The sequence below is a fragment of the Pseudophryne corroboree genome, chromosome 9 (genome assembly GCF_028390025.1).
Source record: "Pseudophryne corroboree isolate aPseCor3 chromosome 9, aPseCor3.hap2, whole genome shotgun sequence".
NCBI lineage: Eukaryota > Metazoa > Chordata > Amphibia > Anura > Myobatrachidae > Pseudophryne > Pseudophryne corroboree.
The window spans coordinates 71,368,086-71,384,773 of NC_086452.1; the positions used below are offsets into that span (position 1 = coordinate 71,368,086).

Consider the following 16,688-nt stretch of genomic DNA (forward strand, 5'->3'; position numbering starts at 1 on the left):
TGATGAGGGGAATGACCTGACTCAGGCTGGCAGTGTCTGAACTGACTTCACGTGTGGCAAGTTCAAAGGGCATCAGAACCTTGCACAACGTTGAAATCATTCTCCACTGCACTTGAGACAGGTGCATTCCACCTACTATATCGTGCTCAATTGTATAGGCTTGAATGGCCTTTTGCTGCTCCTCCAACCTCTGAAGCATATAGAGGGTTGAATTCCACCTCGTTACCACTTCTTGCTTCAGATGATGGCAGGGCAGGTTCAGTAGTTTTTGGTGGTGCTCCAGTCTTCTGTACGTGGTGCCTGTACGCCGAAAGTGTCCCGCAATTCTTCTGGCCACCGACAGCATCTCTTGCACGCCCCTGTCGTTTTTTAAAAAATTCTGCACCACCAAATTCAAGGTATGTGCAAAACATGGGACGTGCTGGAATTTGCCCATATTTAATGCACACACAATATTGCTGGCGTTGTCCGATGCCACAAATCCACAGGAGAGTCCAATTGGGGTAAGCCATTCCGCGATGATCTTCCTCAGTTGCCGTAAGAGGTTTTCAGCTGTGTGCGTATTCTGGAAAGCGGTGATACAAAGCGTAGCCTGCCTAGGAAAGAGTTGGCGTTTGCGAGATGCTGCTACTGGTGCCGCCGCTGCTGTTCTTGCGGCGGGAGTCCATACATCTACCCAGTGGGCTGTCACAGTCATATAGTCCTGACCCTGCCCTGCTTCACTTGTCCACATGTCCGTGGTTAAGTGGACATTGGGTACAACTGCATTTTTTAGGACACTGGTGAGTCTTTTTCTGACGTCCGTGTACATTCTCGGTATCGCCTGCCTAGAGAAGTGGAACCTAGATGGTATTTGGTAACGGGGGCACACTGCCTCAATAAATTGTCTAGTTCCCTGTGAACTAACGGCGGATACCGGACGCACGTCTAACACCAACATAGTTGTCAAGGACTCAGTTATCCGCTTTGCAGTAGGATGACTGCTGTGATATTTCATCTTCCTCGCAAAGGACTGTTGAACAGTCAATTGCTTACTGGAAGTAGTACAAGTGGGCTTACGACTTCCCCTCTGGGATGACCATCGACTCCCAGCGGCAACAACAGCAGCGCCAGCAGCAGTAGGCGTTACACGCAAGGATGCATCGGAGGAATCCCAGGCAGGAGAGGACTCGTCAGAATTGCCAGTGACATGGCCTGCAGGACTATTGGCATTCCTGGGGAAGGAGGAAATTGACACTGAGGGAGTTGGTGGGGTGGTTTGCGTGAGCTTGGTTACAAGAGGAAGGGATTTACTGGTCAGTGGACTGCTTCCGCTGTCACCCAAAGTTTTTGAACTTGTCACTGACTTATTATGAATGCGCTGCAGGTGACGTATAAGGGAGGATGTTCCGAGGTGGTTAACGTCCTTACCCCTACTTATTACAGCTTGACAAAGGGAACACACGGCTTGACACCTGTTGTCCTCATTTCTGGTGAAATACCTCCACACCGAAGAGCTGTTTTTTTTGGTATTTTCACCTGGCATGTCAACGGCCATATTCCTCCCACGGACAACAGGTGTCTCCCCGGGTGCCTGACTTAAACAAACCACCTCACCATCAGAATCCTCCTGGTCAATTTCCTCCCCAGCGCCAGCAACACCCATATCCTCCTCATCCTGGTGTACTTCAACACTGACATCTTCAATCTGACTATCAGGAACTGGACTGCGGGTGCTCCTTCCAGCACTTGCAGGGGGCGTGCAAATGGTGGAAGGCGCATGCTCTTCACGTCCAGTGTTGGGAAGGTCAGGCATCGCAACCGACACAATTGGACTCTCCTTGTGGATTTGGGATTTCAAAGAACGCACAGTTCTTTGCGGTGCTTTTGCCAGCTTGAGTCTTTTCAGTTTTCTAGCGAGAGGCTGAGTGCTTCCATCCTCATGTGAAGCTGAACCACTAGCCATGAACATAGGCCAGGGCCTCAGCCGTTCCTTGCCACTCCGTGTGGTAAATGGCATATTGGCAAGTTTACGCTTCTCCTCCGACAATTTTATTTTAGGTTTTGGAGTCCTTTTTTTACTGATATTTGGTGTTTTGGTTTTGACATGCTCTGTACTATGCCATTGGGCATCGGCCTTGGCAGACGACGTTGCTGGCATTTCATCGTCTCGGCCATGACTAGTGGCAGCAGCTTCAGCACGAGGTGGAAGTGGATCTTGATCTTTCCCTAATTTTGGAACCTCAACATTTTTGTTCTCCATATTTTAATAGGCACAACTAAAAGGCACCTCAGGTAAACAATGGAGATGGATGGATTGGATACTAGTATACAATTATGGACGGGCTGCCGAGTGCCGACACAGAGGTAGCCACAGCCGTGAACTACCGCACTGTACTGTGTCTGCTGCTAATATATAGACTGGTTGATAAAGAGATAGTATACTCGTAACTAGTATGTATGTATAAAGAAAGAAAAAAAAAACACGGTTAGGTGGTATATACAATTATGGACGGGCTGCCGAGTGCCGACACAGAGGTAGCCACAGCCGTGAACTACCGCACTGTACTGTGTCTGCTGCTAATATATAGACTGGTTGATAAAGAGATAGTATACTCGTAACTAGTATGTATGTATAAAGAAAGAAAAAAAAACCACGGTTAGGTGGTATATACAATTATGGACGGGCTGCCGAGTGCCGACACAGAGGTAGCCACAGCCGTGAACTACCGCACTGTACTGTGTCTGCTGCTAATATATAGACTGGTTGATAAAGAGATAGTATACTCGTAACTAGTATGTATGTATAAAGAAAGAAAAAAAAACCACGGTTAGGTGGTATATACAATTATGGACGGGCTGCCGAGTGCCGACACAGAGGTAGCCACAGCCGTGAACTACCGCACTGTACTGTGTCTGCTGCTAATATATAGACTGGTTGATAAAGAGATAGTATACTCGTAACTAGTATGTATGTATAAAGAAAGAAAAAAAAACCACGGTTAGGTGGTATATACAATTATGGACGGGCTGCCGAGTGCCGACACAGAGGTAGCCACAGCCGTGAACTACCGCACTGTACTGTGTCTGCTGCTAATATATAGACTGGTTGATAAAGAGATAGTATACTCGTAACTAGTATGTATGTATAAAGAAAGAAAAAAAAACCACGGTTAGGTGGTATATACAATTATGGACGGGCTGCCGAGTGCCGACACAGAGGTAGCCACAGCCGTGAACTACCGCACTGTACTGTGTCTGCTGCTAATATATAGACTGGTTGATAAAGAGATAGTATACTCGTAACTAGTATGTATGTATAAAGAAAGAAAAAAAAAACACGGTTAGGTGGTATATACAATTATGGACGGGCTGCCGAGTGCCGACACAGAGGTAGCCACAGCCGTGAACTACCGCACTGTACTGTGTCTGCTGCTAATATATAGACTGGTTGATAAAGAGATAGTATACTACTAATATTATATATACTGGTGGTCAGGTCACTGGTCACTAGTCACACTGGCAGTGGCACTCCTGCAGCAAAAGTGTGCACTGTTTTAATATAATATTATGTACTCCTGGCTCCTGCTATAACCTATAACTGGCACTGCAGTAGTGCTCCCCAGTCTCCCCCACAATTATAAGCTGTGTGAGCTGAGCAGTCAGACAGATATATAATATATATTATATAGATGATGCAGCACACTGGCCTGAGCCTGAGCAGTGCACACAGATATGGTATGTGACTGACTGAGTCACTGTGTGTATCGCTTTTTTCAGGCAGAGAACGGATATATTAAATAAACTGCACTGTGTGTCTGGTGGTCACTCACTATATAATATATTATGTACTCCTGGCTCCTGCTATAACCTATAACTGGCACTGCAGTAGTGCTCCCCAGTCTCCCCCACAATTATAAGCTGTGTGAGCTGAGCAGTCAGACAGATATATATAATATTATATATAGATAATAGATGATGCAGCACACTGGCCTGAGCCTGAGCAGTGCACACAGATATGGTATGCTATGTGACTGAGTCACTGTGTGCTGTGTATCGCTTTTTTCAGGCAGAGAACGGATTATAAATAAAACTGGTGGTCACTATCAGCAAAACTCTGCACTGTACTGAGTACTCCTAATGCTCCCCAAAATTAGTAAATCAAGTGTCTCTCTAATCTATTCTAAACGGAGAGGACGCCAGCCACGTCCTCTCCCTATCAATCTCAATGCACGTGTGAAAATGGCGGCGACGCGCGGCTCCTTATATAGAATCCGAGTCTCGCGATAGAATCCGAGCCTCGCGAGAATCCGACAGCGTCATGATGACGTTCGGGCGCGCTCGGGTTAACCGAGCAAGGCGGGAAGATCCGAGTCGCTCGGACCCGTGAAAAAAAACATGAAGTTCTGGCGGGTTCGGATTCAGAGAAACCGAACCCGCTCATCTCTACACATTTACTCTGCTCCAGCTAGTCGTGAGGCAAAGGTACCAGTGGGTCCCCTGAATACTCAGGTGTTCAATACAGGTGTGTTGTGGTAGAGTGCATTGCAGGTGCTAGCGCAATGTAGATAAATTGGGCACCAGGCTATCTCATAAAAGCAGGAATGAATTTAAAACTTTAGTAAACAAAACTCTCCTCCTGTAGGGAGGCCATAAAGCAAAAAATTGTTCCTTTCAGGGTTTCAACATTGAGTGAACATTCAATCCGGTCCATCTGGTATAAAAATGCCAAATGTGGTAACATGAAAGATATTGAAATGGGCTCTCTACTAATCCAATGGGAAAGTATTGTGTTCTTTAAAGCAACGGTTAAACGAGCTAAAAATAAGCTAATGTCCATTGAGCGAGGACGGGGAGTGGAAGGTCCCACAAAGCCCAGGTCATGTGGAAGTTATACCCCGGTCTTGATAGACTAGTTTTATCTTTGGAAACATCACTGGTCTAGGGAGGAGGTACAGCGGGGCAGATGTATTATCCTGGAGAAGGGATAAAGAAGTGATAAAGCAATGATAAGCGCAAGGTAATAATGCACCAAGGAGCTGATTGGGCTGGTGCGTTATCACCTTGCACTTATCACTGCTTTATCACTTCATTATCCCTTCTCCAGGCGGGTGTGGATCATTAGATCGACACTGTCTAGGTCGACAATTTTTAGGTCGACCAATATAGGTCGACAGTCACTAGGTCGACAGGGTTGGAAGGTTGACAGGGTTTCTAGGTCGACATGTGCTAGGTCGATAGGTCAAAAGGTCGACATGAGTTTTTTTTTTGTGTGTGTCGTTTTCTTCGTAGAGTGACCGGGAACCCCAATTAGTGCACCGTGTCCCCTTGCATGGCTCGCTTCGCTCGGCACAGGTTACTGTTCCAGTCATAGTCCATGTGGATCATTAAGTATGAAAATGTTCAAAAAAAGAAAAAGAAAAAGTGAAAAACTCATGTTGACCTTTTGACCTGTCGACCTAGAAACACTGTCGCTCTTCCAACCCTGTCGACCTAGTGACTGTCGACCTATAGTGGTCGATCTAAACATTGTCGACCTAGACAGTGTCGATCTTCAGACCGGATCCCCACCAGGCTTAATACATCTGTCCCAATGTTAGACTGGGGAATAGGTGAAGCCTTGGACGATACCCAGTTGGTTTTATCTCCCAAAACATCAAACGGCAAAGATTTGTTACAGAAAGATAAACACTTGGTGCATCCTGGTCGACTTCTGACGTGTGGCTCTGACGGTTGGAGAGTTATTGTCTTGACACAGAATTAATGTTGAATTTAGAGTTCTTTCTGTTGTGCACATTAAACATCACATATGTTCCCAGTAACAATGCGTCTCTGGATATGGTCATTGTACTGTAATTGGGTGTAGTCCGAATGATATTAGTTTACAAAAAAAAAACCCCTATCCATAAACATTACTTTGGAAAATATGAGTCACACTTTTGTAATTAGTAAATAACAATAGACCACACAGGTAGCGTATTACACATAATTTATAATGATGTAGATTAATGGTGATAACACTAGGTTTTATACTACATAATATATAGTCTAACTCACATAAAAGCATCATTATCAGCTGCAGAATATTCCCATCTCCCGGCCTGTCTGTGGCTGATAATAGACCCACACCATGTCCTTCACACTAAATCTGAATTTCTGATGAGTTGCCCTTTCTGGGTATTTCGTAGGGGTGGGGGGAGCAGTCTATAGAGACGTCAGGGCTTCTGCTCTGGCACCGACACTGTACAATCATTTACAATAACTGGCTGGAACATTTGACACTTCACAGACGGGATCTGGCGGACAAGCCTTAATTAACCAACTTTGTTATCGCTTCATAGTAATGTTATTGTAGGAATAGCATATTTATTTGTAACAAGAGCCGACAACCTAGAGGGTAATTCAGACCTGATCGCTGGGCAGCAATTTTTGCAGCGCTGCGTTCGGATAGTCGCCGCTTACAGGGGGAGTGTATTTTAGCTGTGCAAGTGTGCGAGCGCATGTGTTGCAAAAACTGATTTTGTGCAGTCTCTGTGCAGGCCAGGACTTACTCAGCCGCTGCGATCACATCAGCCTGTCCGGGACCGGATTTGATGCCAGACACCCTCCCTGCAAATGCATTCACACGCCTGCGTTTTTCCAAACACTCCCTGAAAACGGTCAGTTGCCACCCACAAATGCCCTCTGCCTGTCAATCTCCTTGCGATCGCCCATGCAAATTGATCCTTCGCACAAACCCGTCGTTGACCGGCGATCCGCTTTGCAGCCATGCGACGCACTTGCGCATTGCGGTGCATACGCATGCGCAGTTTGTGTCTGATCACTCGCTGTGCAAAAATGCACAGCGGCGATCTGGTCTGAATTACCCCCTAGTTCTCATATATAACAGTGATGGAAGTGTATTTCATTATTAGGAAAACAGTTTATCACATACTGTACAGGGGAAGATTTATCAAGCTTTGGAGGGAGACTATGAAATGACGGAAGTTTGTGCAACTACCCCAATTTGGGGGTAATTCAGAGTTAATCGCAGCAGCAGATTTGTTAGCAGTTGGGCAAAACCATGTGCACTGCAGGGGGAGGGGGGGGGGGGGGGGGGGGGTGGCAGCAGGGCCGGTGCAAGGTCTCGCTGCACCCTAGGCAAATCTTCAGCCTAGTGTCCCCTAACCTGCAAACCCCCCCCACCACCTCTTGGAGGGGAGATGCAGGTGGCCACTAGGTGGGCCGGGGTGAATTGCATCATTACACATATACAGAGAAAAGGGACAACGCTCAAGGACTTTTAAAGTTTTTGTGACTTTGTTCACAATATACTTTCACTTAAAAAGTCCTTGAGTGCTGTCTTTTCTTTATATACTCTATAACACTGTATATGGGGTCTGGTGGGCATATTTAATTGGAGTTGGGTACGGGATGCCACCGGCCACAAAAGAGACAGCAGCATCCTGACCACCATAATACCAAAATGTGAATGAAATGAATTAACCTTACCCCTTAGCCTAACCCTCCCTCCCCCCAGCCTAACCCTAACCCTCACCGTCATACTAACATTCAGGATGCTGGCTGTCTGGATTCTGAATGCAACATCCTGTCCGCTGGTATGCCACCTATACCCCTTTAATTGTATGTGTATACATAAATATATATGTATGCTCCTTATTGTGTTCCATCCCGCCATCTGTAAGTTTGTTACTAACCCGCATACAGAGACATCCTTCAGTTTTTTGCTAGATGAATTCAGTGGTGCCCTCCAGTGGCTCGCGCCCCTAGGCAGCCGCCTAAAGCTGCCTAATGGTAGAGCCGACCCTGGGGGGCAGATATAACATTTGCAGAGAGAGTTAGATTTGGGTGGGTTATTTTGTTTCTGTGCAGGGTAAATACTGGCTGCTTTATTTTTACACTGCAATTTAGATTTAAGTTTGAACACACCCCACCCAAATCTAACTCTCTCTGCACATGTTATAACTGCCCCCCTTGCAGTGCACATAGGGGGTCATTCCGGGGTTGATCGCTTGCTATTTTTTGCAGCGCTGCGAACAGATAGTCGCCACCTATAGGGGAGTGTATGTTTGCTGTGCAAGTGTGCGATCGCATGTGCAGCCGAGCACTACAAAAAAAAATTGGGCAGTTTCTGGGTAGCTCAGAACTTCCTCAGCCGCTGCGATCACTTCAGCCTGTTCATGCCTGGAATTGACATCAGACACCCGCCCTGCGAACACTTGGATATGCCTGCGTTTTTCCTACCACTCCCAGAAAACGGTCAGTTGACACCCACAAACGCCCTCTTCCTGTCAATCTCCTTGCGATCGGCTGTGCGAATGGACTCTTCATAAAATCCATCGCTCAGCAACGATCCGCTTTGCACCCGTACGACGCACCTGCGCATTGCGGTGCATACGCATGCGCAGTTCGGACCTGATCGCAGCGGAGAAAAAACTAGCCTGCGATCAGGTCGGAATGACCCCCATGGTATTGTCCAACTGCTAATAAATTTGCTGTTGCGATCAACTCTGAATTAGGCCACATGTGCACTGCAGGTGTGGCAGATATAACATTTGCAGAGAGAGTTAGATTTGGGTGGGTTAAATTGTTTCTGTGCAGGGTAAATACTGGCTGCTTTATTTTTACACTGCAATTTAGATTTCAGTTTGAACACAACCCGCCCAAATCTAACTCTCTCTGCACATGTTATATCTGCCCCCCCCCCCCCCCCCCCCTGCAGTGCACATGGGGGGTCATTCAGAGTTGATCGCTCGCTAGCAGTTTTTAGCAGCCGTGCAAACGCATTGTTGCCGCCCACCGGCGGAGTGTATTTTCGCTTTGCAGAAGTGCGAATGCCTGTGCAGCAGAGCACCTGCAAACACATTTTGTGCAAAACAAGACCAGCCCTGTAGTTACTCTTCCTGTGCGTTGATTCTAACGTTGGTGGGTTGGCTTTTGACGTCACACACGTTTTCTCCGGCACGCCAGCATTTTTCCAAACACTCCCTGAAAACGGTCAGTTGACACCCAGAAACACCCTCTTTCTGTCAGTCCCTTGCGACCGTCTGTGCGATTGGAATCGTCGCTAGAACCAGTGCAAAGCCACAATGGACTTTGTACCCGTACGATGCGCATTGCGGTGCCTACACATGCGCAGATTAGCTATTTTTTTCCACTGATCGCTACGCAGCGAACAACGGCAGCTAGCAAACAAATCGGAGTGACCCCCATGGTTTTGCCCAACTGCTAACAAATTTGCTGCTGCGATCAACTCTGAATTACCCCCCTTATCTCCAAGGCTTGATACATATTCCCTTCAGTGAAGTGATGCGCTCTCAGGCTCTGTTTTAATATCATAGGTGGAGAGATTTTAGTCACCGACATGATTAGCAATAGCAACAGCGACACCTGAAGGCAGGGGGAGGAATATCATAGCAAATAAACAATGCCAACAGCAGTTTTCTGGACTAAACTAATAGATACTTAAAAGAGGGCTTATCCCACCACATAAAGAGGTACATGACCAGTCCAGCCATGGAACCCGTATCCATGTAGATTATAATCCCAATATCAAGGAAATCTCCTGCGTTCAACTAAATAGATTTCTGCAGTCTATATTTTTTGCATGGAAACTAGTCTTCTTCAATCACACTTTTCAGAACCGGATCCCCCAATAGTTAACAACATTTTAAGCCTTAGGGGTCTATTCATGAAGTAGTGTAAAGTGGGGAGAAGTGAGCCAGTGGAGAAGTTGGCCATGGCAACCAATCAGCATTGAAGTAACAGCTATAATTTGCATACTATACAATTGTACGGAGCAGCTGAATTCTCCACTCTTTGCACTGCATGAATAGATCCACATATAGGGGGTAATTCCAAGTTGATCACAGCAGGAATTCTGTTAGCAATTGGGCAAAACCATGTGCACTGCAGGGGAGGCAGATATAACATGTGCAGAGAGAGTTAGATTTGGGTGTGGTGAGTTCAATCTGCAATCTAAATTGCAGTGTAAAAATAAAGCAGCCAGTATTTACCCTGCACAGAAACAATATAACCCACCCAAATCTAACTCTCTCTGCACATGTTATATCTGCCCCCCCCAGTGCACATGGTTTTGCCCAACTGCTAACAAAAATCCTGCGCGATCAACTTGGAATTACCCACATAGGCTACAATGTCATATTTTTCTCAGGAGGAGAACGTGTTCTTCACGTGTCCTGGGTAGCTTTTGCTTGCACATACACAGTAGGTAAGTCAAGTCCGAATTCAGCCGTAAAGTGAAACCTTACCCTAGTCTTCATTGGGATTAGAGTTTACGGGAGTCAATGTCCCAGCAATAGACATTTGATAAATTTGCATGAAAATTAATTCTTCATTGCTGCGACATGCATAAGGAATGTACATTTTGGGGTGTTAAGGGAATCTTAATAAATATCCCTCTCACCTAGTAATGTTATCCCTGTATTCCCTACTGCACATGCCACTATACCCATCTGCTCCCTTCCATCATTTCACCCCATTATACCTCCTATAATGGACCAGGCTACTTATCCATTCATATCCCAGCTACCGCGCCATGTAATCGTTATTCTAACTGTGCTCACTTACCTCTCATAGCATACTGTGACCCGCGAATCCTTTTATACCACTAAATGGGGTCTGTTTATCAAGTGGTGAGAACCTATTTTTCCTATGATTCAGATAGTTATCTCTGCGGATTCAGAATGATTTACCGGCGTGCGGGATGCCAGCTGTCCATATTCCGACAGCGGCATCCTGTCCGCCAGAATGCTGGCAGCGAGACGAGCGCAAAGAGTTCCCTTGCTAGTCACGTTGCGGGCTCAGGACCCGATTCAGTAAGGATTGCAAATTCTGCTAAGTAGCAAAGTTTGCAATCCTTTTGATCGCTTGCGGGAGCCGCCCATCTCAGGGCAAGGCCGCCCCCACCCCTTGACCACGCTGAAATTGCAGTAGCACCACAATTTCAGCGTGATCGCTAAAAGTAAGGAAGCCTCCTGCCAGCAATCTTTTTAAACACAGCTGCTGCGTCTAATATCACGCAGCTGCCCCGATCATGCCCATTCCACGCCGCCATGCCTCCGTTGCCACAAGTCGCCGCCCCCACAATGCTCTGTGTCCATCTTGAAATGGGAGTGTTGCCGCCCCGTGAACGCCTCTGCCTGATTGACTGGCAGAGGCATTCGCATTTACTGCAGGTTGCCCGCAATAAATGCAGATGCATGCGCAGGACGGCCCTGTGCATGCGCCCCTGTGGACTTAGCAGTTTTTGTGGTTGGATCGCTCTTTGCAATCCAACCTGAATAGGGCCCTCAGTGGCTCGCTGCGCTCACCACAGGATCTGTTCCCATTCTGTGGGTGTCGTGGACACCCACGACTGGGAAAAGTCCTTTTTTGCCATCAGTATCCTGACCACCAGGATCCCGACATCCGGCACATTGAACACATCCCATTCTTGCTTCACCTTATTTTGAAACTGCATAGAAGTTTTCCCTTCAGTCTCTCCATGTTCACATTGCACCACAGTGCCCATACTGTAGCTTGCTATGGAGATTAAGAAGTGGAATCAAGGTATCCCAGATGTGAAAGCTTTTTGCAGTTTGAGCAAAAAACCAAACTCTATCTCAGACAGTGTTATGCATACCTACCGTGCCGTCTGGCATCTGAGATCTTCCGGTCATTGGTCTTTGCATGCTCGGCCTCTTGACTTGCATAGTTCCAAAATAATTGTAAGGGGTTTATTTATTAAAAGATTTCCATGTTGTTATGTAACAGGTAGGTATGGTGGAGTGCTGTTGTGAGTGCAGGTGTCGGTGGACGTACCTGGATTCTTTAACTCGGAATCACTTCTTGGACTGGGTCTCACTTCTGGAACCCTAGGCAGAGGGACGAGGAACCCCAACCCCGGAGGACCCAACATATACTGTAAGTCACCACACATTAGGACGGTGACATAAAGGGGGGAAATTCAATTGTTTGAAAAGTCGGTTGGGTGTCTGTTTTTTCCTGTCTATTAGATAGGAAAAAACAGACACTCAACTGAATTTTCAAACAATTGAATATCCCCCAAAGATTTATTAATCAGGACCAAAATTTAAACAAGGAAAAAAATACTCATAAAAGGGCTTAAAAGTCAGAAATACATTCCTTATACGTTGTATGATAAGTATCCTTGTTCCTTCTGTCCGTCTCCCGTCCACAATGATTTTGAACAGTAGGCTCTCAGATTCAGCAGATACGAAAAAGACAAATAGGACAAAGAATGTGTAGTACTGTCTTGTAAGTTGTAACAAGTTGATTCTGTACAGCTCACTGGACCCCAAAAAGGAAAGCGATGCAACTCAGGAGAGCGTACCCCAACCTCCCTCGTGAGTGAGGTCATGATGCACAATGTGGAAGAAGGAACTAGCGCGCGTGCGCTAGCAGCACCCAGCACTTCTGGCAGGCTGTCATCGCTGCGATTAGACACCTGCTGGAGTCTGACAACAGCCATCCAGCGCAGTGTTCCGCCACAAATACCCTCTCTATGAACCTAGTCACATCCGCCAGGCCCTAGGCAGGTGTGTTTGTTACATAGCAGTAAATCCGGTGCTGCGATGCATGCTCTGCCACACTAGGAATCCTGCTTTCCCTGCCTGCCGGGTGATAGTTCAGCTGTTCAGTGGTGTATGCAGCAGCAGTCTGCGGCTCCGTGACTGGCTGGAGTGCAGGCTACAGCTGCACACACCATTGAACAGCTGAGCTGTCACTCGGCAGGCAGCCCAGCAAAGCTCTGCGGCGGCTGTGATGGCAGGCAGCCCAGCAAAGCTCTGCGGCGGCTGTGACGGCAGTCAGCGGTGTAAGGGGGGAGCGCAGTGCTGCCGCTGTGGACCAGAATGGAAACATAAGATCTGATCTGTGGTTGGTGGCAGGGGCCCCTTTCAGATTGGGGGGGCCCGGGGTACTTAACCCCAGAGCCCCCGCCCCTCTTAATCCGGCTTTGCATTGGTGTCATTACTGTGACATGGCTGCACATACAGGAATGTATCTAGCATAAAATATATACTTAAGTCATTCCCATCAGTCCCTGGCACTGCCCACAGTAGAGCTTACAGTTTATGGGCCTAATTCAGACCTGATCGTTGATGTGCGAGAAAACGCACTTTTCCGATCAATATCTTTGACATGCGGGGGACACCCAGTACAGGTCAAGTCCACCCTGCATGCCAGATCCAGGCCCCCAAAGATATGCGATAGCATGTTTCACATATTTAGGGTAGTCCTCTGTCTGAGAAGGCAGACAGCTACCTGCCATGTTAAGGGTCGCAGCGGCTGTGTTTGACGTCACGCAGCTGCCGCAGCCTGCCTCGTAAACAATGCAGGCATGTCTGGACCGCGCCCCTAAAACGGAGCCCGTTCCCACCCCCACTCCAGGTCTTAAACTGTGTCCTGAAGAGAATGCAGTTTAGGACCTTGCACTTGCACATACCGACATACGTGCATGCGCAGATGTGCAGAAATCGCAATTTTTGCACATCAGCGTCAGGGTCTGATTCGGGCCCCACATCCCTTACCACATGGACAGACATATACTAGTGTTATTTTTTTTATGTCAGAATCCAATTACATTTCTGGTATGTTTTTTGGGTTGTGGTGGAAACTGGGGCACTTGGAGAAAACCCACGTAAACACAGGGGGAACCATACAAAGTTTACACAGTTGTGACTTGGTCAAGAATTGAACTCTTTACCTTAGGGCTGTATGGCAGTAATGCTAGCCACTATGCCACCCACTACCAGTGGTGCAAGTAGACATTTTTTATTAGTGGTACTGATAGTAAAAATGGGTGTGGTCATGTGTCATCAGGGGGCATGGTCACACGAAACTAGGGTAGTGGCTACATGACAATAGGAGCATGGCCACTTTATGTCACACACCGTAATGCCCATTACACATTATGCCAAACACCGTAGTGCCCATTACACATTATGCCACACACCATAATGCTTATTACACATTATACCGCACACTGTAATGCTTATTACACATTATGCCACACACTGTAATGCCCATTACACATTATGCCAGACACCGTAACACCCATTACACATTATGCCACACATCGTAATGCCTTACATATTATACCACACACCGTAATGTGTATTACATATTATGCCACACCATACTTGCCTACCTGACCCTCTCCATGAGGGAGAAAATGCTCTGTTCCTGGACTTTCCTGGTAATGTATGATTGCCATCACCTGTGGTGAGCTAGTTAATTGATAAGAAAGGTGTTTCACCACAGGTGATGGCAATCATACATTACCAGGAAAGTCCAGGAACAGAGCATTTTCTCCCTCATGGAGAGGGTCAGGTAGGCAAGTATGTGCCACACACAGTTATGCCACTGACACCATTTTATGTCCCACACACAAAAATGCTCCTTATAAATTATGCCCCAGCAGTGGGCTGGTGGTACTGCGTACCACCACCATATTTCTTAATGGTACTCCATACCACCCCGTACCACCCTACGTTCAGCACTGCCCACTACTGATAAGCAATGGATTCTACTGTATAACTTCCTTCCCATTCACAACAGCAACACTGCATTTGCAGCGACTTTTTCTGACTATTCTATTTCCTTTCTTCCAAAACCAGAGTGGATTTTTGGCTCCAGCCCAGATGCCACTGCGAATAAGGGCGACATCAACTGTATCAGTCACAGCGCAAACGAAGCCAGGGAGAACCTAGAACTTTCTGTGTCCTCTAACCATCAGGAGCTGGCCCCTTCCGGAGAATTCCTCGTACGTATGGATGAGATCACCCACCTTCCCCAACAAACATGACACCCCGACCCCCGTCAGGTTCCCTGTTGTCCTCTCAGGATGAAAACAGGACAGGTTTTAAGGCTGTGCCTGCTGGAGTCCATCTGATCAGTAATTACACTTTGAGGTTGGATTGAGAGGACATCTCTCAAAGACTGGTTACATCATAAATGCACAGTTTGAGTTTGGGTGAGCAATCGACAGATGTAATCCATAAATTGTTTTATGTATTTATTTTGTGACGTCTGGACTAGTTTTTAAAGAAGCACACACAGTACCGAGTGTTCTGTCCCTGAAGAATATACTGTTAATTTTATTGATATAGTTCATCCAATGTGTATTGCAACTACAATTTTGTTGTGTCTCCAGCAACCTGATAATAATCTGGATATTTTCCTAATTTTTTCTAACTCGCCTTATATTCTCATCGGCTGCTATTTTTGTACCCTTGTCCCACCAGCTTTGTGACTATATAATTTTGTTGCTGTTTCTGTATTTTACAATGAAATGTATTCTGTCAGTGACTTATGAAACCGTCTTGATTTAATATTGGAGAATGCTGGTTTCACACCTGTCTCTCAGAATAACAGTGTCGCTAGGCCAACACATATCCGTGGTTAGGAGTAATGAAAATCAAATATATTTGCTATACACTGACACAACATGTAATTCTCCAACTGTTGCTAAATGTTCCAGAGGTCACCACCCTATGCTGGTACTTGTAGTTCCACAATAGCTGGTGAGCCATATTTGCATACCCTTGCACTATAGGCATACTTGCCTACCTGACCCTCTCCATGAGGGAGAAAAAGCTCTGTTCCTGGACTTTGATTGCTATCACCTGTGGTGAGCTAGTTAATTGATAAGAAAGGCGTTTCACCACAGGTGATGGCAATCATACATTACCAGGAAAGTCCAGGAACAGAGCATTTTCTCCCTCATGGAGAGGGTCAGGTAGGCAAGTATGACTATAGGAATAATGGTATGATACTGATGTTTCTAGGTAAAGAATCTGCACTCACGCAGACAGAATGACTGAAAATTCAATAGCAACAATTCACTCTGATCTCCCCCCCCCAAATGCAGGGGCAAATACAGGATTTACTGAGGGGGGTTTTCATATTAGTATATACTGTATACGGATACCCTCTAACCGAAATATTCCGAAAACCAGAATATTTCACCCCTGTAGTAACGTCATAACATGGCCGGCGTTGTGACATCACTGGAGTCCGTGGCCAATCACAGACAGGTGGAGAATTTGGCTTTACAAGCATTCCCTCACTGTCACTACTGCCAGGACCCACCGCGGACCCCCTGCCAACGCGCTGTGGACCCCCAGGACCCCCCCACCAATGTGCCAGGCCCATTGCGGACACATCCGGATAACAGGCAATCTGTTGTCCGGAAAAATCCCATATCTGGAATGCTCCTGGTCCCAAGCATTCCGGAAATGGGATACTTGAACTGTATATATACACACACATACTAGGTGACTCATCGCGCCCTGCGGGTGCTCTTCACACTGTTGCAAGGGGCTACGCCCCCTTAACCCCTGCACGCCTTTTTGGCATTCAATATTTGTATTATATGGACTATTACCTGCAATCCTAGTTTTGTTAGTGGTTAAATATTGCACGACGAAAGGGCGTCCGATGGTGAAGGGGGCGTATCCCCTTGCGACGGGGAGGGGTCGGGGTAGTGGAGGCCGCAGATGGGGGAGACGGTCGGGATGAGTTGCGGGTGGGGGAGTGGCAGGGATGTCGCGGGTGGGCGAGGGGCAGGTGCGGAGCTGTTGCGGATGGGGATAGGGTTTCGGAGGCACTGCGGGTGGGGAAGAGGCGGATGCAAGGGGTGCCACAGGTTGTGTAGGGGGTCCGGAGGTGCTGCGGGTGGGGGA

At 46.9% G+C, this 16,688-nt stretch overlaps 1 protein-coding gene across 1 annotated transcript in view; it reads left to right on the forward strand.

Moving 5' to 3' along the window:
* LOC134957529 (small integral membrane protein 44-like) overlaps positions 1-15,312 on the forward strand; it is a 43,518-nt gene extending 28,206 nt beyond the window's left edge. The window contains exon 2 of the mRNA XM_063939506.1: positions 14,622-15,312. Coding sequence (XP_063795576.1) covers positions 14,622-14,809 — 188 coding nt within the window. The 3' untranslated portion in view covers positions 14,810-15,312. The remainder of the gene's footprint in view (positions 1-14,621) is intronic.
* The last annotated feature ends 1,376 nt before the right edge of the window (positions 15,313-16,688 follow it).